Raw genomic sequence first — 26,835 nt, 5'->3', positions numbered from 1 at the left:
CTCATCGGTTGAGTTTCCTGTCCCCTTCGGGATGAGACTCCCCACCCTGCCCTCCCACCCCTTCTTGGTATCACCAACCCCTGAGGGATTGACCCTAATTCAGGCCCACCTGCCCCCAGGGGCAGGGTGTGGGGCGGCGGTTGGGATTCCCATCATTCCCGAGCCGGAGAGGAGGGAGGGGCCTGCATTTTCTCAGTGCGGCCACTTTGGCGGCTGTGTTTCAGGTCTACCCCACGGCGACCCGAGCTCTGGGCCTGGGCACCTGCAGCGGCATGGCAAGGGTGGGCGCGCTCATCACCCCGTTCATTGCTCAGGTAGGTGTCACCCCAAATACAGAGGGGGTGCGCGTGACAAAAGCCATTGCGTGGCAGGCTGTTACTGTACTCTGAGTTTCTGCCCTGCCCTTGGTGTGAATTACCTGATCTCATCCTAGCAGCCCATCCTACGAAGAAGTATTGCTTGCAGATGAGAAAACTGAGGCTCAGAAGGGTCAAGGGACTTGTCCAAGGTCGCACAGCTGTGAAGTAGAGGAGCTGGGAATCAAACTCAGGTCTTTCCGATGATTTGGCCAAAAACAATTTGGATGAGAATAAACAGGCCACCATGCCTTAGCGTGAAACAAATGTCCCAGGCCCTGGTTTCTGAGTTGGTTGATTTGGTATCGGTGCAGAATTTTGCAGCTCTTTGTGTCTCGAAGCATTTCTCTCCTTTTGGGGGGAGCTTGTTTGGGAATCTTTTTGCTTTTTTAATATCCAATTCATTTTTTCCTGTTTTTATCACTTTTTAAAAATTGAGGTAAAAGTCACCTAACATAAAATTAACCATTTTAATTCAGGGAATTCCCTGGTGGTGAATGATTTGGGGAATTCCTTGGCTGTCCAGTGGTTAGGACTCCGCGCTTCCAATGCTGGGGCCCAGGTTCAAACGCTGCTCGGGGAACTAAGATCCCGCAAGCTGTGCAGCGCAGCCAAATAAATAAATAAAATTTTAAAAATAAAGTGAACAATTCAGTGGCATGTAGCACATTCACAATGATGGGCAACCACCATCTCTTATCTAGTTCCAAAACATTTTCCTCTCCCCCAAATAAACCTCCGTATCCATTCAGCAGTCACTCCCCAGCTCCCCCTCCTCCAGCCCCTGGGAACCACTGGTCTGCATTCTGTCTGGATGAATTTTACCTCTTCTGGGTATTTTGTGTAAATAGAATTCCAACACGTGTTTTAGCAAACCGTTGTGTTTGGCCATTGTACGTCACTATTAACTAGCACTGGTTGACAGCTTGCCATGTGCCTGCATGGTGTCAAGTGAGGCATCTTCTCATTGGGAGATGGCTACCGCTCTTCTGCCCGGTTCGGCAGATGAGGAAATGAGGTTTAGCTCTGCTGCGTGACGTGCCCTGGGACATAAAGCTAGGAAGTCAGCAGACATGCTGCTTTGGGAGAGAATAAATAGACTCTTGAGCCTGATGGGGTCTGGGTTCAAATCTCAGCCCCATCCTTAGTCTTTGTATGAACTTGGGTATGCTGCTTAATCCTCTTTGAGCCTCAGTTTTTCCCTCTGTAAAATGGGGGTGGAGGACATACCTGATAAAACTGTCGTGAGGACTCCATGGGAGTCCAGTGATAAAGAGGGCTTACGAGAGGGCCTGGCGTTCTCAATATTATCTGTGTGGTTGGTGGTGCCTGTGCGTCAGAAGGGATGCTCTCACCGGCGTGCATCTCCCTCCCCCCAGGTGATGCTGGAATCGTCCGTGTACCTGACGCTGGTGGTTTACAGTGGCTGCTGCCTCCTGGCTGCCCTGGCCTCCTGCTTTTTGCCCATTGAGACCAAAGGCCGTGGACTGCAGGAGTCCAGCCATCGGGAGTGGGGCCAGGAGATGGTCGGCCGAGGGACGCACGGCACAGGTGTCGCTAGGTCGAACTCGGGCTCTCAGGAGTAGTGACCGATGGGGGGCTGAGCTGGTTTTTGAGGCTGTAGAGAGCGGGGAGCTGCTGGAGCCCGGCGGGGGCACCGATCGTCACTGCCCACATCAAGAACTCACCCAAGGGTGCCACCTGGACCAATGAGGTTTTGTGTCTTGACTGTTTTCTCATATTTATCAAGATCCATCCGGGGCTGGGGAGGCATTTGCTCTGGGGGGTTCTCCGTATATGTGTGTGGGGGTTTGTTAATAACCTGTGGATCTGCATGGGAAAACTGCCACCTCAGCAGTGCCTGGTGACGCCGGTAGCCAGCTGGACACCATCCAGAGTCAGCCGGTCCCAGCCTCGGTGAACAACAACCGAAAGATCTTTGTAGATACACTCCAGGCCGGGACCCCTGTGAGACCTGCCACTCACCCGCTGGACCTGTTCTTAGGTTTCTCCTGCAATCCCCGGCCCCAGGCTTTCTTCTTTGAAATTGCAGGTGACCTGGGTGTGGCCTGAGCAGCTTTTTCTTGGGTCTGAGAAATGCTCCCAGGGAAGGGGCCCCTCGCTTTGCCTTCCCAGGGCTGAGTAGCGGAGACTCTGGCCGATGGACATGCATTTGAACTTGAGCCGCGTGCCTCCACCTGGCCCCCTCTTGGAGTTGCTGTCCCTGGCTCCAGGGGATCCAAATGTGGCCACGAGGACAGCTGGGCTTGCACTAGATGACAGCCTCAGAAAGCTTTTACCCCCAGGAATTGGGGAGGGAGGCAAAAGGGAGGTGAGAACCAAGCCCACGACCAAAGCAGGGGCCTCCCCTTTGGAAGCAGCAAAAGTCGCGCCAGGGGGCTTCTTTTCTGGCCCCCTCGTTGGTCAGGCTGATTGGTGACTCTTGGGGCAAGAAAACAGTTAAGTCAGGTTTCAGTGCTTTGGAGTTTGAGCGCGGTGGGTGGCCAAATGGACCGAGAAACAGAAAGATGCTCCCCCCAGCCACCTGCTCCTGTGCGGGCCAGGGGACCAGGAATCCTTCCTCCCTGGATTCTCTGCCATCCCTGCTGTCAAGGGGTGGCTTGGTCTTTCCATAGAGGCAGCTCCTGGGTTTCCAGCAATGGACCCCACGGCATGGATACCGTGGGTAGGGAGGAACGGGCGGGCCCAGATGTGTGAAACGTGTACATTTTCAAAGAAAGAGAAGGGAGGTCAACTGGATTTGGGGGTTGGCCTCCAGAGGAAGGGCTGATGCTGTGTCTCAGCAGACAACATCCACCTCCAGGATTTGGTTTCCACGAGCCTTTTCCCCGCCATGAAGGCAGGAACTTAGGGAAGGAGAGACGAAGATGCCAGATCCCATCAAAGGCCAGAGAAGACTGACCGTCTGCTTGGAGATATCTGCTTGAAGTGAACATTCCGAGGAAGCCAAATGTGTACGTTCACCTTTATTAAAACATGTTGGTGACGGACGTTGCAAGGGTTGAAGTTTGTTCGTTTGTCACAACGTCCTAGTGATGGTTCAGCTTAACGGTGTTGCCAACTTTATCCATGTAGGGTAAGCTCAATGCTTTCATTTGCTTTAATATGACAGTCTTTCCAGCAAGGGGGAAAAGGTGCACAGTTGGCGGCCAACTTTGAGTCTGTTGGAAGCAACACTTGCTTCTAATGGTGTGGAGGTCGCAGTGGGTGACTTCTTCAGGCCCAGGTCCTAGATCGACTGCAAATCATCCCACATCCCTGAATATATGTACTGCAGCCCTCTAAGCCCAGGCAGTCAGAGGGGGCAGCTTGGCAGAGCTTCCTTTCTCTGACACCCACATCTCCCTGGACCACGAGTGGCTAAAGCTTTAATTATTTCTGGTCTGCTGAGCTCTCCTGGGTAACTAAGAGCCTATGCTTGTCTTCTTTGCCTTCCAGCTGGCCAGACACTGCCGGATGAGCAAGTCCACTTGCTTCACCCTCAAATAACCTGGAGGATCTGGGGGCTGCGGTGGCGAAGGAGGGCTTGGTGGTCAGAGATGTTTTCCAGGGGCTGGAGTAAAGAGGCTTGTAGTTGTGGGTTTTCTCTTGTTGAGAAAATGAAAGGTGAAAACTCTTGGCCTTCTAAATTGCCTGCCCTTGTATAAAATCGATATTATTGAATGATACAAGAGCTGCCACAAAAGTTGCCCAAACCTCTGGAATGCGTGAGACCTTTAGCTGAAGACCTTTGTATCTAATTTTGAACTGTCCAGAAGCTCCCCTTTTCAGTACTGGAAATGTCATCTGTTTCTCTCAGTGTTAGGAAAGATTTTAGAAAATGATAAAAAGATGTTCAATGTAGCCAGGGTTATATGGTTTCTTTCTTTCCCTTCAAGTATGCTCAGGGATACATAAATGGGATGTGTTGGCAGTGAGATAAAACAGTATCTTAGAGATGGGCTTTGAAATGAATATGGATGTGCATTATTTTTAAATAATGTTAAGCAACAGAGAGGCTTGAAGGATAAGATCATTCCTTGGTTATAGTAAACATCAAAGGACTGGGATAACCTTGAGCTGCAAGCAACAGTAAAACCTACCAATAGTAGTTTAACCCATTAGACTATTAATTGTTCATTTGACAACAAGCCCAGAGTCAGAGAGTTCCAGGGAAGGTTCAGCAGCTCAACAATGTCATCAAGGACCCAGCTTCTTTTTGCCTTTCCTCTCTACCGTCCTCTGCATGTTGCCCATTGACCCTATGTGTGAAACCTCATGGTCACAAAATAGCTGTCAAAGTGCCAGGCATCAAGTTTTTTTCCAAGATGTTAGAATGGGGAAGGAGCAGTCACAGAAGGTTTTCTTTCTAAAGGGTCTGTTGTTTTTGGTTGGAAAGGGAAATCCCGCAGCAGATTTACCATTGCTTTGCATTGGTCAAACCTGGGTCGCATGCCCATCCCAGCATGAGCCCTCCCCTAGGGCTGGGGAAGGAACGGCCTATCTCCCACAGGATCAAGAGATACCCACAGCCTCTTGAACACAAAATTGAGATTCTGGTAGAAGGAAGACAATAGTGGTGGGATGGGAGATAGTGGAGAGAAACCTTGACAGAGTTCTCATCAAGGCTGTTTTACTTGCAAGGAATAGAAATTGTACTCAGATTAATTCAAATCAAGCAGTACAGCTTTAATATAAGACTGGGAACAGTAGTTAATTTCCTGGGGACTATAAATGCGGGAAATGGAAGTGTAAGGAACAACAGGAAGAGGGGAAGGTTGTGGCAGAGTATGGGACATGGGGGGGGCTACTACTCAGCTCCGGTTGATTTTGTTGTACCATAGAATCGCCTGGTTTTCAAGACAAGAATCTGGATTCTTATGTGAAATCTCCAAATTTTAGTATGTTAGATCAATTTTTTAAAAAATTTTATTATGTTGGATTGTTTAAATTTTTAAATGTGTGGCTCCAATAAAATTCATCTGTAGGCCAGATTTGGTTGATGGGCGACCAGTCTGCAGCCTCTGAAATGTTAGAAAGATCGCTGAAATAAATGGAACGGGGACCTGGAGAGCCACCAGGGCCTGAGGCAGCCCTCTCTCTGGGTCCGTGGCCCTGGTTTCTGTCCCTCTCCGCAGACTGGCTTCCTACTGACCCCTCATGGCTGCTGCATATGCCTGCCTGACTATGCATATAGCTCGGGCTCACCAGGGCTCGGCTCTGCAAACACATCTGACTCAGCTGTTCAGTGTCCCGCTTCTAAAGTCTCGGGAGGGAAAGCTGATTGGCCCAGTTCAGTGTTGGTTCCAATCCTGGTCCAATCAGTTGGGTCAGGGAGAGGTGGGATCGAGAGGCACGAACATGGCAGCTTTGGCCATGACAACTACTGGTGGCACAGACAATTAATGGTATGCCTAGAACCCACAGCAGCACATAGGTAAACTCTGGAGTCTGTTCATTATAACTGTATTTTGGGTCATGGCATGGCATGTGGTCAGTATACACGGAGTATCCACCATGTATCGGCACGATATTTAACACAGAGGTTGCGAAAAAGAATTGAGACATGGTCCTTATCTTCATGTGCTCACAGCGTAGTGGGGAGAACATAGATGGGTGGGACACAGATTGATATGGGCGCTAATGGAGGGATGCAGAGTACTGTGGGAGGCACACAGGATGCCAATCCCAAAGCTCTAGAACATCCTGAAGCACCTTCCAGCTCTTCAAAGATTCGGTGATTACAGCCGGATTTAGTCACCATTGGTACTTTACTATATTCTGATTCCTTGACATTGGAACATCTGGATACATCACGTATAATCATTCTAAATTAATCAAGAGTATTTTGATGATGAACCACTTCAAGTACCCCTACCCCCACCATGCCAGAGAACAGAGCGCTTCCCAGATTCATCAGTAAGAACACAGTTCCACCCGCAATAGCATCAAAAAGGATAAAACGCTTAGGAATGAATTTAACAAAAGGAGTGCAAGACTTTTGCAAACTACAAAACATTACTGAAAGAAATCAGAGATCTGAATACATGGAGAGACATTCCATGACAATGGATCAGAAGACTTAAAATTGTTAAGGTGTCAATCAGTACTCCCAAAATTAACCTTATGAATTCAACACATCCCTGTCGAATTCCCAGCTGGCTTTTTGGGGCAGAAATCGGCAAGCTGATCGTAAAATGCATATGGAACTAAAAGGACCCAGAGTAGCCAAAAAATATCTTGAAAAAGAAGACTAAAGTTGGAGGACTCACACTTCCTGATTTTAAAACTTAACTACAAAGCTACAAGTAACCAAGACAGTGTGGTCCTTGTACAGCAGAAACTAACACAACATTGTAAAGTAATTATACTCTAATAAAGATGTATTAAAAATAAAAAAAGACAGTGTGGTTCTGGCATAAGGGTAGATATACAGATGAATAGAATAGAAATGAGAGTCTAAAAATAAACCCATACATTTATGGTCAATTGATTTTTCACCAAAGTTCCAAAACAATTCAATGAGAAAAGATAAACTTTTATAAACTCAGCAAGCGGCCGAGCATTCATTGTAAATATGGTTGTAGATCACCACTGGGGAAGGAGCAGGAATGTTAAGTGAAGAAGAATGAAGACATCAAGGCAAATGTCCTACAGCGCCATGTGGATTGCAGACTTTCCCCATGCACCTTCTATTCTGAATTTTGGAATGGAATCAAGAGGAAACCACACTGCAAAGAGGTCTTTACCATTTACAAAAAGGAGGGTCACTTTGGGTCTGAATAGAGACTTTCCTGGCCACGTTTTGTTTTTTTTTTGCGATAGATGGGCCTCTCCCGTTGCAGAGCACAGGCTCCGGACGCACAGGCTCTGCGGCCATGGCTCATGGGCCCAGCCGCTCTGCGGCACATGGGATCTTCCCGGACCGGGACACGAACCCGTGTCCCCTGCATCGGCAGGTGGACTCTCAACCACTGCGCCACCAGGGAAGCCCTGGCCATGTATTTTTGTGAGTTCACTGTGTTCTGGGCCCTGTAGTGTTCCTGCTGACAATGAACCTCGAGCGGTACGGGTCACTTTCCCTGGGGAATTTTAGGATAGGCAATCACTTTAGTCAAAAATGGTGTTCCACTCCAAGCACCAGCAAGTGTCCCTGACTCCAGTCTGGTGAGAGTCCCCTGATCTTGGCCCAAATGTGGCTGTGAGGAGGAGAGACCTGGTTCCTTTACAGTGTGTTTGCAGTAGTTGGGGAGGAGGCCAACCGATTCCTTCGTGACTATATATTTCCCCCCAACCTGGGATTCAGTGTTTCATGGTGGTTGAAAGTGAGGCACTGGAACCACATAATTTCTGGCCCTGAATCTCCATTCTACCCCTTCCCAGCTGCTGGCCTTGTATTGCCTCTCTGTGCCTTGGTCTTCTCACCTACGAAATGGGAATAATAGATACTTCCTGGGAGTGGTGGGGGTAGGTTGTAAGGAATAAATGCGTAATGTTTGTAAGAGTTGAGCACCGGTAGCCCGTTAGAATGCAAAAAATTATAACTATAATAAAAATAATAATTGTTGTTATTATTATTAGGGCAGGAATTCTAAGATCTTGGCTCTCATACCCTGCTTAGCTTAGGGCCAGCCAAAATCTTCATGGCACATGCTCCATGAAGAGCCCATCAGGTGAAATGACATGGATATGGATGGCATGGGCCAATCAAGACCCCTTCACAGCACATAGGGTGTCACTGGTCCCAGATGCATGAGGAATACTAGGCTCTGGTTTTTACCAAAGCCCCGGAGAGATAAAAATTCACCTCAGAGGCTGAGGCAGATAATTAAGGATGAAGATGCTAAGGTGCCATCTGGGCTCATTCAAAGCTCTCAAAAACATCTGGAAGCCTGTTTGCTATCCCAGAGTGTGCTAGCCAGAAGGTAAGGGACACATTCAATCTGCTTGGTGAATTTAGTTATCTATAACGGGGTTCCTTTGGGGATGACCCCCAAGGGGTCCTCCTCAAGGGTTACATAGTGCCCGTGGGGCCGCTAGTGGGCAGCTGAAGCCATTAGGAGTGCTGGATGTGGAACAGGCATCCCATGTTGCTAGTTCAATGGCTCTCCTCGTCTGTCTTCTCTATACCCCAGTTCTATGTATAAATTCCTGCAGTGAAATCTGATACCAGTTACGTCAAGTGCATTCTGTGGCCTTAGGGAACCAAGGTCGCAACAGCCTCGATCACCCAGATCTCCCTCACTCGGGGCTCCCTCACACTCTCCCTCGCTCAGAGCTCCTTCGCCACTTGGATATTCTGAGTTTTCCTTCCTCTGAGGACTCATGGGATAACAGGACTCTCCTTCAGGAATTGACCCCGTGGTTTCCTCTCACCTTGTGCTTCTTGCAGAAAGGAGTCAGGTGGAGTGGGGGGTTAACGATGGGTGCGATGATTAGTTGGCTGAGGGGAGCAGGGAGTTTTTGTGGGGGAGGCGGAGGCCACTGCCATCTTCAGAGGTGGGATGTCGGCATCCTGAGCAAATTCCTTTCTTCCAGGATTTTCCCACAGATCTTGGCCACCTCCAGGGCACAGCCCCAGTGGATGGTGAGCCCATAGCCTCCGTGGCCATAGTTGTGGATGACCTGGGAGAGGCAAGAGAGAAGGTCCCTAGAAGATTCAGGAGCTTCCTGAAGTATCCTAGGTAAGCCTGGTGGTACCAGAGCTCCTCTTGGTACCATCCCTGGTGGGATGTGGGAACCCCTGGAAGGGTAGTCAGGGCGAGTGTTTGGGGAGTTGGAGGTCAACACCCTAGACTCCTCTTCTGTTTAGGAGGCAGACCTGCCTTAAGCACTCAACACAGAAAAAGTAGAATCACCTGGAACTTGAGGTCTGAGATTCCCCCCACCACATCAAATTATTTGAAGTTCCCTAAATCACTTTCCTTGTTCCCATCCTGCTCCAGACAGGATGTTAATAGGTAGACTCTTCTCCCCACCAAAGAAAAGAAGGGGCACTGTATGGATGGACCCTGGAGAGAGGCAAGACGCTAGGGGGGTTTTTCAAAGCTAAAACCATCAGCAGGGAGTTCAACTCTCTCTGTGACTCTCCCCCCAACCCCACTGCCATACACACACACACACGCACACACACACACACACACACACATATGGCCTCTCTACAGACACACAACCCTCTATGGACACATGACACATACACAAAACTCTTCTGTACACCCCACCTCCAAAGGATCAGAATAAAGGAGGAAGGGTGACCTAGATTCCTTCAGCCCAGGACAACCCCTACCTTTTCAATGAGGCCAATTCCTACCCCATGAGACAGGACACGAGAGGGGAACCCAGAGAGATGATGGAGCAGCCACAACGTGTACATCTGGGAAATGGCCCTGGACTCAGATTCAAACCACATCCCAGCCTTGCCCCTCACCACTGGTCTGATGTAGGCAAGTTGACTTCCACTTCTGGGAACCCCAGTTTGCTCATCTGAAGCATGGGGTGAACAGTCCCTATCCCAAAGAGCTGTAGGGGAGATTCAGTTCGGTCATTCGTGTCATGGACACAAAGTAGATGCACAATGAAGTCCCCTTTTCCTTCTATTCGGCCACAGGCTCTAGCAAATCGAGGCACTGCCCTCTATGTAAACTTGAGCAGGCCCTTTACCATCACTGAGCCTCAGTTTCCCCATTTATAGAGGAGGGGATATTAGCCACCACTGCCCCCACCTCAGGTCAGCATGACTGTTCCCCCGAAAATGCCAGAGACTTCTTAGGAGTTGGGGGATGGCATTGCTTTCCTTGCCGGGAGAGCATACCTCTGTGTTTGAAGATCCAACATGAAGCTGTTCTCTTTCTAGTCGAACCTGGGGGCGTACTGGCCGGAAGCCAGTGCATTCACTAACAATTTTTGCATCCTGGAAAGAAAATTGTTGGTAATTCATCTCTGGATTTTTTTTTTTTCTGATGCCATTTTTAGGTGATAGAGAGTTAACTTTTGGAACTTCATTACCATCACCACCACCAGCACTATCATAGTCACTTTTGTTAATTACCAATAAGATCATCACCACCTTTATCGGCCACCAACATCATTACTATACTACTACCATCTCACCACCAGTTCTATCAACTATCCCATCTTTATCAGTCACCGTTCCCACCAGCCACCACCATAATATCACCTCATCACCATCATTATCACCACTCTCAGCGTTTTCATCACCATCAACACCAACCACTACTTCCATCCTGTCTTCGTGACCATCACTATTGTTATCACCACTAGCAGGCAGTTGTGAAGACTGAGATTTCTGCAACAAATACATCTGCTCCTTGTGAAGACAGACTAAGGTGTTTAAGGAATGTCACCTCAAGAGAGAACAACTCTTAGCCATGACCAGATAGGTTTCATCAACCCAAGCAGGACTTCCCTGTACATTGTCCAATTCTGGTATAATCCAGAATCCCGTGTTGGAATTATTTTGCCCAGTTACCCAGTCATGATATCTTCCCATCTTCAAGTGTCCTTTTGATCATCAAGCTGCTAGGATCCCGGTCTAGGGCACTGATATCTCTCCCCACCTTACCTTCAGTGTGGGCTCCAGTCTGCAGCAGCCTTCCCAAATGGTGTTGTGGTCCTGGATATTGTTTGTCTCACTCCAGTTCCCCAGCTGGAAGATGCCTCCAAGAGTCACTGCCTGGATCCTTGGTAAAAGTGGGCAGGGTCAAGGATGAAGGAAAACAAAGCCTTTGAGATAACGGGGGGGGGGGGGGGGGTCATTGCCATGCTCACCCTTACCACCATGTTTGCCTAAATCAACTTCAACATTATCATCCCACAGGTGCCAAAAACAAACTTATGGTTACCAAAGGGGAAACATAGCGGGGAGTGATAAGTCAGGAGCTTGGGATGAACACACACACACTACTATATATAAGATAGATAACTAACAAGAACCTACTGTGTAGCACAGGGATGTGTAACCTATTGTGTAGCAATAGGTTATTGCAGACTACTCAGTAGTCTGCAATAACCTGTATAAGAAAAGAATCTAAAAAAGAATGAACATGTATATGTATAACTGAATCACTTTGCTGTATACCTGAAACTAACACAATATTGTAAATCAACTATACTCCAAAAAAATTAAAATATTAAATAAACTTAAAAAACATTATAATCTCTGCTCATAATACCGTCAAAAAGAATAAAATACCTAGGAATAAACCTACGTAAGGAGGTAAAAGACCTGTATTCAGAAAACTATAAGACACTGATGAAAGAAATCAAAGATGACACAAACAGATGGAGAGATATACCATGTTCTTGGATTGCAAGAATCAATATTGTGAAAATGACTATACTACCCAAAGCAATCTACAGATTCAATGCAATCCCTATCAAATTAACAATGGCATTTTTTACAGAACTAGAACAAAAAATCGTAAAGTTTGTATGGAGACACAAAAGACCCCGAATAGCCAAAGCAATCTTGAGGGAAAATAACAGAGCTGGAGGAATCAGACTTCCTGACTTCAGACTATACTACAAAGCTACAGTCGTCAAGACAACATGGTACTGGCACAAAAACAGAAATATAGATCAATGGAGCAGGATAGAAGGCCCAGAGATATAAGCCATGCATCTATGGTCAACTAATCTCTGACAAAGGAGGCAAGGATATACAATGGAGAAAAGACAGTCTCTTCAGTAAGTGGTGCTGGGAAAACTGGACAGCTACATGTAAAAGAATGAAATTAGAACACTCCCTAACACCATACACAAAAATAAACTCAAAATGGATTAAACACCTAAATGTAAGACTGGACACTGTAAAACTCTTAGAGGAAAACATAGGAAGAGCACTCTTTGACATAAATCGCAGCAAGATCTTTTTTGACCCACCTCCTAGAATAATGGAAATAAAAACAAAAATAAACAAATGGGACCTCATGAAACTTAAAAGCTTTTGCTTTTAAGCAAAAGCAAACTATAAACCGCAAAGGAAACTATAAACAAGACGAAAAGACAACCCTCAGAATGGGAGAAAATATTTGCAAACAAATCAACGGACAAAGGATTAATCTCCAAAATATATAAACAGCTCATGCACCTCAATATTAAAAAAACAAACAACCCAATCAGAAAATGGGCAGAAGACCTAAATAGACATTTCTCCAAAGAAGACATACAGATGGCCAAGAGGCACATGAAAAGCTGCTCAACATCACTAATTATTAGAGGAATGCAAATCCAAACTACAATGAGGTATCACCTCACACTGGTTAGAATGGGCATCATCAGAAAATGCTGGAGAGGGTGTGGAGAAAAGGGGACCCTCTTGACTGTTGGTGGGAATGTAAATTGATACAGCCACTATGGAGAACAGTATGGACGTTCCTTAAAAAACTAAACATAGAATTACCATATGACCCAGCAATCCCACTACTGGGCATATACCCAGAGAAAACCATAATTCAAAAAGACACATGCACCCCAATGTTCATTGCAGCACTATTTACAATAGCCAGGTCATGGAAGCAACCAAAATGCCCATCGACAGACGAATGGATAAAGAAGATGTGTCACATATATACAATGGAATATTACTCAGCCATAAAAAGGAATAAAGTTGGGTCATTTGTAGAGACGTGGATGGACCTAGAGACTGTCATATAGAGTGAAGTAAGTCAGAAAGAAAAACAAATATCATGTATTAACGCATATATGTGAAATCTAGAAAAATGCTACAGATAAACCGGTTTGCAAGGCAGAAACAGAGACACAGATATAGAGAACAAACCTATGGACACCAAGGGGGGAAATCGGAGGTGGTGGTGGGGGGATGAATTGGGAGATTGGGATTGACATATATACACTAATATGTATAAAATAGATAACTAATAAGAACCTGCTGTATAAAAAAAATAAAGTTCAAAGAAAAATCACTGCAATTGCCATTGTCATTACCATCAAACTTCACCACCTCCACCATCACCATTAACATCACTGTCATCATTGTTATCCCTTCTAATGTACAGCATAGTAACGATAGTTAACAATACTGTATTATATACTTGAAAGTTGCTAAGAGAGTAGATCTTTAATGTTCTCACCACACCCACAAAAAAACTATAGTTATGTGAGTTGATGGATGCATTAACTAACCTTATTGTGATAATCATTTCACAATATATACATATATCAAATCATCATGTTGTACATTTTAAATGTACACAATGTTCTATGTCAATTATATCTCAATAAATCTGGGAAAAACATTGTCATCTCCATCAACAACATCATCTTCACTACTGCCTTCTTTGCTACCATTAATACATCACGATCAATCCCATTCACTACTTCCACCACCACCATTAGCATTGCCATTGATACCGTCATCTCCGCCACACCACTAACATCGCCATTGAGGCAGTCAGCACAGTCACAACATTAACATGGCCTTTGAGACTGTCATCTCTGCCATATTATTAAAAGTCATCATTGGTAAGTGTCATCTTCATCAGCACCAGCTGCCACCCCCAACTCCCACTCACCACCACCATCAACACTGATCTCCTCTGCTGTAACAATACTATCTCCACTACCACCATTCCTCTATCCACATTATTATCATCATCAACCCCATCACCACCACCATTATTGCCATTCACAACACTGCTGGTGTCACTGCCATCACGTCCACTACCTTTGTCTCCAGCATCACCACTACTGTCATCCCAGATTATGTTCAAGATAGAAGCCAGGAGCCCAGGGGAATTCCCTGGTGGTCCAGTGGTTAGGACTCTGCACTTTCACTACCGAGGCGCTGGGTTCGATCCCTGGTCGGGGATCCCACAAGCCGCGCGATGTGGCAGTTAAGGCTGAGACCTGCCTTCCCAGAGGTTTAATGGCTCAACCTCACTTAAAAGCATTGGAGGAAGAAACCTGAAAAGAAGAAAGAGCCCTGGAGCAGGCAGCGGGGGCATAAAAAGAGCAGGAAGGTGCCCCCTCTTCTGCCCTACAATACCAGATTTTTACCCTGGGATGATGTATGGGGACTTATAGATGCCTCTCTCTGGGTCATGGGTGATAATGAAGTGCTTCATCCATGGGGCATCCACCTGTTGATTGAAGACAGAGAAGTCTCATCAGAAGAGTTAAATCAGTGGGCTCCCATCGCCTGCTCCCCTCTATGACCAGATGTTCTGACAACAGTGGCAAAGTCATTCCTTAGCCCTCAATGACCCCTCTGTCCCAAGTCTGCACCAGACTGCTTGCTTTTGTGGGAAGAGCTGCCCTGATTGAGAGCCACCCCAGTCCCTGAAGCATCACACATTCTCACCCACAGAAAAGCCCAACACATGTGTAAATGCACGTATACATTAGCCCACCTCGGGAACACACATACCTATGAATGCATTCCAGTATTCACATGGGCACACACATGCACACATACCCACAAATAGGCATGCCTCAGACACATGCACACATACACAGTGAGAGGTGGTGTGGAACAATGCTTACACACCTGGGCTCTTAAACCAGATTACCTGTTCTAATTCCAGTTCCATCACTTGCTGTGATGTGAACTTGTGCAAGTTACTTAATTCCTCCGTGCCTCAGTTTCCCCATCTGTAAGATGGCGATGGTGATGTGATAGAACCCATCTCAAAGGGTTGCAGCAAGGATCAAATTAATTAACACAATGAAGTACTTGGGTCTGTGTCTGGCACTTAGTAGGCATTCCATAAATGTTTGCTCTTTTTATTATGGCAGGCATATGCAGCTTCCACATATAGACAGACAAACACACACACACACACACACACACACACACACACTTTACTATTAAGAAGAACCCCGCCCAAGAAGTATGTTTGGGAGGGTCGTGTTGGTTCTTCTTGTTTCTTTAACATGCAAATTCCCTGAACACTGGGGGGTTCCTCTAACAGATGTCCCCCGATTCAGCCTCTATCTTTGGAGATGAAATAAAGAGGCAGAAACAATCTTTCTGTCAACAAAAGCTCATCCCTCACCTTCAGACTCACCTTAATGATCTGCCCCCGGCCTGGCTGCAGCAGGGGATCTGGTTGCAAAGCCCCAGCCCATACCCCAGTGCAGTTGATAATCACATCAGCGTCTCCTCTTGCCACCTGGTAGCAACCAACAGGGCAGGTGGGATGGAAGGGGATGAGGACCTTAGTATCCCTTGCATCCTCCCAGCCTGCAACTCTCTGCTCCCTGTGGAACAGCCAGGAGGGGACTCAGTGAGGAACCCATGGACCTGCCTCCAAATTCCGCTCTGCCATTTACCTACTGTGTGACCTCAGAAATGTCCCATCACCTCCTCAAGTTTCAGATCAGATTCCTTAACTATAAAATGGGGCCGGTAACATCTGTTCATAGTGTGCTGTATGACTCTGCCTATAAAAGTGTTTGGAAAAGAATACTACGGAAGGGGGAAACCTTCTTGGAACCTTCTAGAAGAAGTCAGAAAGGACACAGAGATAGTCTTCTCCCTCCTTCTGACTCCTTTTTATTTCATTCTCTTGTCTTCTGCTCTGCCAAGACATCTGAGGAAGGCACATTGGAAGCCCCAGCTCCGTGCATTGTATGGGAAGCTCCACAGCTCAAGGATGTAGCATCGTGGGCACCCAAACTCCCAGCCCAACCCCAGTGACTCCCCTCACAGGTCAGTCCTGGGTCACACTGCTGTTTTTCATGAACCAGTGTTTGCCACACTGGGCTGTGAGCCCCTTGGGATTGAGAACTGTGTCTAAGTATGTATTCCAAGTGCCCCTCAGGGCTTGACCTAGAGCAGATGCTCGAACACGTTAGTGGCTGCAAGTACAAGAGTCTTCCATGTGCCAAGCACTCTTCTGGGTACTGAGATTGAGTGAGGTCATACAGCAAAGCTCCTGGTACATTGCCAGTACCTGCTGATGGTAGCTGCTACTGTCATTATTATTGATGGTGGTGTCACTCTGGAGGTAAGTCAGTGGAGGGCCTTGACTTTGTAGGAACATCATCTCAGATGTTGGTAAGAAGCAACCAAGCATCTGGAACTTGGGGGTGTGGTACAGCTGTTATTGAGAAGAGGCAGCCAGCTCTCTGGCCCTAAAACTCACTGAGGCTCAGATATAGATATAGCCCCCAATGGCCACCATGATCCCACTGCCCCTTTGCTTCTGACACCAACATCAAGGCAGAATGCCTGAGTCCTTCTGGGATTAAAAATAGACCTAGAATCTGGGACAGACCTCAAAGGGATGCTAGGAGCCTGAGAAGGGGCCCCCCAACCCTGCAACAGGAAGCAAAGGCCTCCCCTCTTCTCCTCTCTCCCACATCCAGCCCCTTCCAGCCCGGCAGCTCACCTCTTCAAAAGACTCCACCTTCCTTAGGAGGAATTTCACTCCTCTCTCAGTTAACCTGGGATGATCAAACACATAAAAGAAAATCCAGTATTCAGTTCTCTGTCCCATCCCTGCAAGAGGATGGCGTGGGGGACATTTCCCAAAGAACCTTTTGTGGGTGTTAGTCCCACGGGATGCTCCTTGAGAATATGGCTGTGCAGTCCAGTTCATGAGCACCTTGATGGACTAGTGGGCCACGAAATGTCCCTTGGGAAAGCTGAGATGGTCCAAGCCCCACGTTGGGCAGATGGAGATGGGAGAAGGGCCTTGCTGAAAGTCATACAGCGAGTCTATGATGGGATTAGGACTCAAACCCAGGCCTCTTACTGCCACCACCCTGCTTTGTATTATCAAAGGGAATGAGATGCAGGGTGGAGGAGGGGCAGGGTTGGGACAAAGCCCAATTGCTTCTTTATCTGAAGCAGAGCATGAGGAAGGAGGTGGGCTGGGGACACCCACCCCTCCCTAAATTTCACAGAGAAAAAATGTATGTCCCTATTTAGAAATATAGTAGAAACATTAAAAGAATAGGAAGTAAACCACATGCAAGCTAACGCATAATATCAGGATTATTTTATCCACGTGGTTTCCTCAAGATAGAAAAACTGGGAGCATTCTTTCCTGGAAGGGGCTGGATAAGAGTCATAAGTGTCCCAAGGTTAGGAGACATAACCATGTTTTAATACAGTGGTTTCCAAACCTGGCTGATAATTACAATCACTCAGGGAACTTCTTACAATACAGATTTCTGAGCCCCACTCCAGAGAATCTGATTCAGTAGATATAAAGTGAGGTCCTGAAATCTATATTTTTAAAAACCTCCCCAAGTCATTTGATAAAAGCCACCATCCATTCCAGTTTTTTAAAAATCTTAATAAAATACTAATATATAGGAAATATATGGAATCTTCCTTAATATGAATCTATGTGAATATGAGTACAAACTGTATCTCTCAAGCTAATGTTTGCTAACTTAGAACACTACAAGATTCCTATCAACATAAGGAACAAGACAGGGACATCCTCTATCATCTGTATTAGTTAGTGTTATTCTAGAGGTACAGCAATTAGACAAGAAAAAAAAATGAGGTATAAAAATAAAAACTGGACTTCCCTGGTGGCGCAGTGGTTAAGAATCCTCCTGCCAATGCAGGGGACACGGGTTCGAGCCCTGGTCTGGGAAGATCCCACATGCTGCAGAACAACTAAGCCCGTGAGCCACAACTACTGAGCCTGCGTGCCACAGCTACTGAAGCCTACGTGCCTAGAGCCCGTGCTCTGCAACAAGAGAAGCCGCCACAATGAGAAGCCTGTGCAATGCAATGAAGAGTAGTCCCTGCTCACCGCAGCTAGAGAAAGCCCACGTGCAGCAACGAAGACCCAATGCAGCCAATAAATTAATTAATTAATTAAAATTTTAAAAATTAAAAAAAAAAACCAACTTATGTTTTGTAGATGATGTAAATATATCGGGAAAACTTAAGAGAATCTATTTAAAGCTATTACACAGCCATCACAGATTTTAGTAAGGCTGATAATAACTACTGTATCACATGTAAAAAGCTTCCCAGGTGGTTCCAACAAGGTGTGGAAGCCACTGTCTTAGTGCACAGAGGCGGTCAGGAACAAGGATAGCTCCCACTAAACCTAAAGGTTTTCATCAACATTTGGCGTTGGTCAATATAAAGACAAATCCCACGAACAATCATCTACTACAACCCTGGTCCCTGGGAGGTGCTTTCCTCAAAGTGAAGCCGAAAATCTCACCTTTCGGTCAGCCACTGCAGATACTTCCTTCCCTCCAGAATCAGGCTTGTGTTGAACCAGCCATAGCTAGAGTCACAGGAGGCAAAAGGTGGGAATAAAAGATCAGAATCACAGCTCTATTTGAAGGCTATCATATGGAGGTGGGAGCTGTCACATTCTTTGGGCCCCCAAAGGGTGGAGCAAGGACCACTGGGTGACATTCAAGGAGGAAGTGGTTTTCAGCTCAAAGCAAGGGAATATTTTCTATCAGACGAAGCCATTCCTGACATTGGGGTGTGCAAGTGGAGATCAATGTGCATCTGTAGAGAGGGTTTAGACATGGGGTGAGGTGAAGAGAGGACCAGAGAGGCATCAGGCTATAGTGAAAAGAATAGAGGGGTTTGGACTGGGTTGGAATCCCATTCTGGTCACTTAGCTGTGTGACCTGGGGAAGTGACTTGGCCTCTCTGAAGCTCAGTTTCCTCATCTACAAAATAGGATAGTGTTATGGAACTTCAGGGCTTGAGATCTATGATTCCGTATCCCCTACCTCCCTAGTCTAAGGTGCAGTTTGGGTGGGTGGGCTCTCTGAAAGAGCTGGACAGAGCACTGGGAGACCAGAGTATGGGGCTGTAGACCAGGGATGGAACAGGAAATTTGGTGCCTCCATCTTTTGGACAAGTCTATCTGAACTGTGGGGCCTCAGCTCCTTCACCCATGGCAGTAACCTTACCTGTAATCGGGAAACATGTCCAGCTCTCTCGGAGTCAGCTTCCGAAATCCCAGAACTACATCCTTCCAGTAAGGGTCCTTTAGAAGAAGAGAAGGTGGCACAGGGATGGATGAACATCAATAAGAATGATAATAACAAAATCTTATATAATGTTTTCTGTGTGTAAGGCGCTGTTCCAAGCATTTTACTCATACCAATCCAATAATCTTTACAATAACCCATTGAGGTAGATACTATTTTTAGTTCCATTTTGCAGATGGGCCCATTGAGGCTCAGAGAGGTTAAGTAACTTGTCTAAGGTCACACAGCTAATAAATGGTGGAGCTGAGATTCGAACCCACACAGTTTGGCTTCAGAGTCCATGTTCTTAACCATGATGCTATATGAAGGGTAAGAATAAGGCTGAGGATGAGTGATAGGGTAAGGGTCATAAATAGGGGAGAAAAAAAGGGGCGACAGTGAAGGTCACCAAAGGATGAGAGTGGGAGGTAGCAGAGTGGAGGGTCAGACAACCTGGGGGGAGATTTTGGCCTCACCACTGACCACTTTGAATTCTCTGAGACTCAGTTTTCTTATCTGTATAATGGAGTTAATAATCACTCTTGGAAGGTAACAGATTAATGAAAGTAATGCCCTTAGCACAGTGCTAGACATTGAATAAACCTGGGAGAACTGGCATGGGATTCTGGGCACCCAGCCAGACCACCCTCTCCAAACAACCTGAGAACATCCCCCATGGCTTTGCCTTTCATTCGAGCTGGGTTCAAATTCGAGCTTTGCCACTTAAAGCTTTGTGAGCTCAAGTAAGTTACCCCAATTCTTGGAGCCTCTAGTTTCTCATCTGCAAAATGAGGACCATGATAGCACTTAAATTCCTGGTTATGATGAAAATTTAATGAGTCATTAGTTATAAAGTGGTTAGGACAGGGCCTGGCACATAGTAAGTACTTTAGAAGTCTGTGCCAGGGTGAATGTTTTAGTCCATCTTGATGGAAAGTCCTGGAACCTCCAGGGGAGCAGGAAACCTTTTGGCTTCAGCGTCAAGTGCCTCCCACTCCATACCACTCAAGAAGGGCTAGTTTCCCTGGTTCATCAGAAGATTCTTTGGTCTCTGCCAATTTAATAACAAAGTTGAAAATGAAAATGATTTTGAAAGCAAAAATAGAAATTAAAGTAAACCTGTTTTGAACACAGGAGACTTTGCCTAAGAGACTCAAAGTACCACCACCCCCCACCCCCTGGTCTCTGATCAAGGCTCTGCCCTATGGTTTATGGTCAGGGACTCCTCACTCACCGGAACGGCTTCACGGAAGAGGTTGTAGCCTGAGACTGGGGCCAGGCCCATGTCTGCAGCATTGGGAGAACCAATGTGGCTCAGGAGATAGTTGAAGGTCTGCTGGTTCCAGCGCCTAGAAGGATCCCCCAGATCTCAGTCACCTAATGAAAGCTCCAAGGGTTGGCTTGCATGGGGCTGTGATCAGGTTAGTGGGATGTGTCCAGATCTAGAAATCCACCACGTTCACTCTGCAGTGCCCCAAATGCTACGGGTCTTCCCCCTCCCCAAACTTTCTAATATTTTCCCGTTAATAGGATAGAGGAGAGGGGTAACAAAGAATGCTCCATCAACATAGAGAACAGTCTTGTGGTTGCCAAGGGGGAGGGGGTTGGTTGGGGGAGGGATGGAGTGGAAGGTTGGGGATAGCAGATGTAAGCTATTGTATAGAGAATGGATAAACAGCAAGGTCCTACTGTATAGCACAGAGAACTGTATTCAATACCCTATGATAAACCATAATGGAAAAGAATATAAAAAAAGAATGTAGATATATGTATAACTGAATCACTTCGCTGTACAGCAGAAATTAACATTGTAAGTCAACTATACTTCAAATAAAAAAAAAAAAGGATGCTCCATCATAACTATTTGGAGCCTACCTCTGGCTTGGGATCACGTAGCTGCGAGTTTAAATGAAAGCTTTGACTGCTTTGGGGACTGTGAACACCGTGGTTCAGGCTCACTCTGGGCACCCCCCACTGTAAATGCCAGTGGCAGGCATCACTTACTCTTCTGAACACTTTCTCTCCCCTCCCTGGGCACACAGCTCAACAACATTTCCTAGACTCCCTTGAAGATAGGTGTGACCATGTGGCTGCGTTCTTGCCAACTGACCCTAACGTCTCCTCCCAGGTGGTCCTCATGCTGTGCTCCTTCTACAGGCACTGGCCCGTGGCAACATCGGAAGCCACAAGGAGGATGGCAGAGCTATGAGATGGAAGGAGCCCGGGCCCCTGAATTGCCACCTACTGATCAGGAATACTGGTTTTGGAATTTATGGGCATGAGAATGAAACTTCTGTTTGAGCCGTTACTCATTTGAGGGTTCCTTTGTTGAAGCAGCTGGTGTTTTCTAAACTGACAATGACCTCTGCCACTTTGCTAAACTTGAACATCCATCCACCCACTTAGAGGCATTCCTGATGGACAGATGCATTGAGCATCCCAGCCACCCAGTTTAGGTGAGGGATGGAGACAAAGTCTCCATCTATCTGGCATACATGGCTTCTCAGCCTTTTGGCCACGATCAAGTATAGCATCTGTCTGGCCCACAGCAGGGACAATATTTATGCGTATTGTCTTTGTAGCATGTCAGGCCAGAGCCTCCACAAAAGGTTGTAATTGGTGATTGGAACCCTGAGAGGGAACATCCTCTCTGCAGACTCAGCCCCTCTGGCCCCAGGCCACCCTCTGGGACCCTCACTCACGCCTCCTGTGGGTTGCTGGGCTTGGAGAGGTAGGGCTGCCAGAGGCCAGCAGCCACATCAGTGTTGGTGAGCGGGGTGAAACGTTCTGCGTAGACCTTCACGTCCAGCGACTGCAGGACCGAGTGGTAGCGCTCATGGATGCAGAGGGCGGTGGACAGCCCGATGACGCCCGCTCCGATCACTACCACGCGCATCGTGCCAGCCTGCGGGGGGAAGTCAGGGCTGAGGCATGCCAGCACCACCATCGCTACCATCCACTGACGGCTTAGAAGATGCCAGACACCGCCCAGCCCTTTTTATACTTGATTCCCTCAGTGGCCCTTACACATGGGAAAATTGAGGCACAGAGAGGCAAAGCAACTTGCCTAAGGTCACACAGCCAGTAAGTGATGCAGCTTTCTCTGGGGACTCTCCTCGAATACCCTGTCCCCAGGCTGGGGAAAAAAAAGGGCCCAGCAGCGTGCCTGGCCAGCTGTAGTCTGGTTAGTCTAATGGTTAGGACAATGGGCTTCAAATCTCAGATCTCAGCTCTGCTCCCTGCTGGCCATGACTTTGGCCAAGATGCTTCTCAAGCCTCAAATTCTTCTTCTGGAAAATGAGAAAAATAACTCATGCCCCGGAGAGTAGATGGGAGTTTTCCACAAGATGGCAAACGTAAAAAGCTTAACACAGTGTCTAGTGCAGAAGAAGTGACTTCCTGACATTTGCGGAGCACCTACTGTGTGCCAGCCCCTGCACTAAGCGCTTACCAAGCGTCATTTCGTCTAAGTCTCTCACATTCTTAGAAAGTAGGGGCTGGTGTTATTGGCCCCATTCTACAGATGAGGAAACGAAGGCTCAAAGAGGTGGAGTAACTTACCTGAAGTCACACAGCCAGTAAATGGTGCTGCCAGGATTTAATTTTAATTCAGGTAAACTTGATACACACTGCACACCTAGTGTGTGCTAAGCTGGCCGCTAGTGGATGCAGCTGTGAGCAAGTCAGATGCAATGTCTGGCCTCAGAGCTCAGATCTTCAGCACATCCCCTCCAGGCCTGCCTTGGGGTGCTTGGCTGGCTGGGTCCTCAGAAGTTTAGAAGACCTACCAGCTTTTGACCTTGAAGCTGCTTGGGACTGCACAGCAGGGAAATATTGTGCAGGCTCCTGCTAAGGCAGAACAAGGGGACTTTTTGTGCCCGGAAGAGCCAAATTCAACTTTCCCTCCTCTCTGCTCACAGCTCTCCTCCCACAGACCTCGCCTCCTGGCAACTGCGGCCCATGGCCCTGAACGGCAGGACATTCTCAATATGTCCTAGTTTTGTAAAGGGGAAAATGGCTCCAGCCCACAAGAACTGGACTCTGTTGGGGTTTCAGCAGCCAAGTTGGAGATAAAACCAAAAAGCGGAAAAGCCTCGTTCCTCTGGGTGATTCTGCTTCCAGACTCGAGCCTGGGCTTAGTTGCAGGGGGACCCTCTCAGAGACCCCTCGCCTCCTCCCCCATCCTTTGCCTCAGGAGATGCAATCTCCTCAGATGTGAAATAGGGTTAACCCCATCTCATGGGGTCAGCCTGAAGGTTAAATGACTAGCCTGGTCAAAGTTCCTGGTACAGGGCCTGGCCTCAATCTGTGGTGGCCTCCTTCTGTCCCCTAGCACCTTGAAAATAACAATGGGAAAAACACTGGTTGTGGAGGAGGGGAGAGGAAGGAGGGAGAGTCAGACCTGGCTTCACTGCCGGCTTGCTGTTTGACCTTGGCCAAGTTACTTCCCTTCTCTGGGCTTTCTGTCTCTGCATATCCTCTGGAAATTTGACCACTTTTTTTTGTGTGTGTGTGTGGTACGCGGGCCTCTCACTGTTGTGGCCTCTCCTGTTGCGGAGCACAGGCTCCGGAAACGCAGGCTCAGCGGCCATGGCTCACGGGCCCAGCCACTCCGCGGCATGTGGGATCTTCCCGGACCGGGGCATGAACCCGTGTCTCCTGCATCGGCAGGCGGACTCTCAACCACTGCGCCACCAGGGAAGCCCTTGACCACTTTTGACATTGACAGCAAGAAGGCAGGAATAGAGGGTTTTCCTGTATTTTCCAAATTCCCCATAATGAGCCCAGGAGGCGGTGTGGCTTGGAGAGGTGGCAGTAACAGCCCAGGCTGGGGGTTAGACAGCCTGGCTCTGGCACACACCAGCTGTGTGATCCTGGGTAAGTCACTTCACTTGACTGAGCGAGAGGTTTCTGAGCAGGGAGAAAGAGACTTCAGACCGAAGCCATCACATGGCACGTCTCCAATAACAAGGCTGTGGCAAAGCCTCTGGTTAGAAATGGTGGCACATGCCCAAGAGAAGATCATGACGGGGGGACCCAGAGCAACTTCTAGAACCAACTGGCCAAGACAAAGAGGGACGGGTAACAGCATAGGGCTCAGTTTCTCCAATGTCTAAAATTCTAAAGATAAGCAAGATGGCATCGTGCAGAAGGGGAAACTGAGGTTCACAGAAGGGGAGCCACTCAGTCAAAGTCACATGTTTGCAAAAACTCTGTAGAGTCTTGGGGCTTAAAAGTCTCCGTGAAAGAAAAGACCTGGCCATGGGGAGATTACAATAGCAGCGGCTAGCTTTTCGACTTCTAGTATGATGTGAGTAACACGATGATGTGTTACTCATTGTGCTAAGAACTTGACATGTGGGACTTCCCTGGTGGCACAGTGGTTAGGAATCTGTCTGCCAATGCAGGGGACATGGGTTTGAGCCCTGGTTCGGGAAGATCCCACATGCCGAGGAGCAACTAAGCCCGTGAGCCACAAGTACTGAGCCCGTGTGCCACAACTACTGAAGCCCTCGCGCCTAGAGCCAGCCCGTGCTCCACAACAGGAGAAGCCACCACAATGGGAAGCCCGTGCACCACAACAAAGAGTAGCCCCCGCTCGCCGCAACTAGAGAAAGCCCGTGCGCAGCAATGAAGACCCAACGCAGCCAAGAATAAATAAATAAATAAATAAAAAGAAATTGACGTGCGTTATCTACTTTAATCTTCTAACAACCCTCAGGGTTGTCCTTCTGCCCATTTTACAGATGAGGCAACTGAGGCTTAGGCACCAGCTGGTGAGAAGCAGAGCCCAGGCCGGCTGACTCTCAAGGCTGTATGCTTACACCCCGTGCTAATCCCACAATTTGAAAAACCATCAAGTCAAGCAGGTGAAGAAAAACAGTCAAGGCTTCCGAGTCCTGCGTTGAAAAAAAACACGAAATACAACGAGTACAGGAATTTTATTGTGTTGGTGGTAGGCATAGAATTGAAAAGGGAAAATGTGTGTCCTAAGTCAATTATCTTACTTAAATAAATGAATCAGATTTGATACTGATTGTAGCAACCATGTGTGTGTGCATGCATTTAACTGGAATATAAATGCATAAGGTTCTTATCAGAATTGGCAGTCACACTGTAGGATCTGACAGACCCAGCCTCGGGTAAAATCATTCATGCATGTGGGTAATGAACTCCTGGACTCGTCTGCACACAGCTCTGTTATCGTTCAACCATTTTCTTGCTGTTGCTGACGTTTTTATTAGTGTTGCACTTTTCTGCTTTATGCCATTACTTCAAACAAGCGTGCTTGGAGTGTGCATTCAGGAAGATGCAAACAGCTGGGGTTATTACGTGTGCTTGTGTGTGTGTAATTGTAACGTCTATGTATTTGTGGAGTAGGAAGGGAATTTTGGCCGCCTGCCACTTGCCCGACACATATAGATGCAGTACAGACATCCTCTTACTTTATCCTCTCAACTGCTCTAAGAAGTTCTAGGGACGCAGGACTGAGGTTCCGGGAGAGGAAGTCACTCCCCCGAAGTCACACAGCCAGTGTGGGACAGCGTTCGGATCTGGACCCAGTTCTATCTGAGCTTTTCCGTGCTGCGCCATAGAGCTCTTTAGGCGGCCGGCAAGAAATTGGCGGCTGACACCTTCCGCTTACTTTTCAGTCTTGTATTTGTTTGCTTATAACTTCCCTTGTCCCGAGAGCGAACCTTGAAGCAGCTCATGCCTTTGATGGCTACATGTGCAAAAAATAGGAAAGACTTGCTTTTTTAAAAAAAATGAACAAGTCACGGGTGAGGTATTTGAATGAACGTAATCAGCTCCGTGTGGCTAACCCCTATGAAGCTTCAGAGTTTATCTTTAAAATGGAAAACCAGGCTACCAGCTCCCAGCCCCCCAGACAGTAACAATGACCATTTATTGACTACTTGCTATGTGTCAGTTCTGTGCTAAGCCCCTATAGTCCTCACCTCTTTTCATACTCAGATTAACCCTGGAAGAGGTGAGTTATGACCCTTATCTTCCAGATGAGGCAACTGAGGCTTGGAGAGGTGAAGGCACTTACCTGTGGTCCCTGCAAGGTTGTCACTTGCGTCAGGCTCTAACATGGACCTTCTCTGCCGACACTGGGAGGACACTCAGATCTGCTGCGCCACCACCCCTGCCCCCACTCACCTGGCGTGCCAAATTTCTGGAGAAAAGAGACAGCTGCTACGGGTGCAGGGTCCTATCTCCTAAAGGGAGGCTCCCGAGGCTGGGGCGTCCTGTCCTCAGCTGGGACTGGAGCTCAGGGTCAAAGTCTGAAGTTACAGACAGGGCACAGAAAGGGGTGGGGCTGGGCACCACGCTGCTCTCAGGGGCTGGACCTGGGCCAGGCTGGGAGACCTCACCTCCCCTCGCTCCGGTCCCTGAAAAGTTGCCTGACTTTTCTGGCTGATCCTAAGTCCCCGTGGACAGGCCTTTGGGGAGGGAGGGAGGATGGATGGGGGTTCTTGGAGGGCTGATGGGCACAAGGAGGTTTGTCTCCCGGGCCAGCTGG

The 26,835-nt window shown here is 47.5% G+C and overlaps 2 protein-coding genes across 7 annotated transcripts in view; one reads left to right on the top strand and one right to left on the bottom strand.

Annotated features, from left to right (window-relative positions):
* The window catches only part of SVOP (SV2 related protein), an 84,672-nt gene extending 80,237 nt beyond the window's left edge, over positions 1–4,435 (top strand). For 2 of the 3 annotated variants that reach the window (XM_029224897.1, XM_029224922.1), the window contains 2 exons: positions 225–314; positions 1,736–4,435. In XM_029224897.1, the coding sequence (XP_029080730.1) occupies positions 225–314; positions 1,736–1,942 (297 nt within the window). In that variant the 3' untranslated portion in view covers positions 1,943–4,435. The remainder of the gene's footprint in view (positions 1–224; positions 315–1,735) is intronic. The other variant, XR_003793885.1, reaches the window with a different exon arrangement.
* Positions 4,436–4,516: 81 nt separating this feature from the next.
* On the bottom strand, positions 4,517–26,555 carry DAO (D-amino acid oxidase). 4 transcript variants are annotated; one of them, XM_029233784.1, is made up of 11 exons: positions 26,472–26,555; positions 22,010–22,212; positions 20,542–20,656; positions 19,248–19,324; positions 18,536–18,601; positions 16,730–16,784; positions 15,404–15,508; positions 14,394–14,476; positions 10,939–11,056; positions 10,168–10,266; positions 4,517–8,981 (listed from the first exon to the last, which is right to left on the bottom strand). In XM_029233784.1, exons 2-11 carry the CDS (start codon positions 22,201–22,203, stop codon positions 8,850–8,852), a joined length of 1,044 nt encoding a protein of 347 aa, XP_029089617.1. In that variant the 5' UTR covers positions 22,204–22,212; positions 26,472–26,555; the 3' UTR covers positions 4,517–8,849. The 4 variants fall into 4 exon arrangements, with proteins under 4 accessions (XP_029089617.1, XP_029089626.1, XP_029089602.1 ...); XM_029233793.1 differs by having other exon boundaries at positions 26,362–26,545; XM_029233769.1 differs by lacking the exon at positions 26,472–26,555 and having other exon boundaries at positions 22,010–22,320.
* Positions 26,556–26,835: the final 280 nt, after the last annotated feature.

Source organism: Monodon monoceros, unplaced genomic scaffold (assembly GCF_005190385.1).
Source record: "Monodon monoceros isolate NGI ecotype Baffin Bay Population unplaced genomic scaffold, NGI_Narwhal_1 Super_Scaffold_1, whole genome shotgun sequence".
NCBI lineage: Eukaryota > Metazoa > Chordata > Mammalia > Artiodactyla > Monodontidae > Monodon > Monodon monoceros.
Note: the sequence above shows the minus strand (reverse complement) of the source record. Positions and strands in the feature narration are given on the sequence as shown.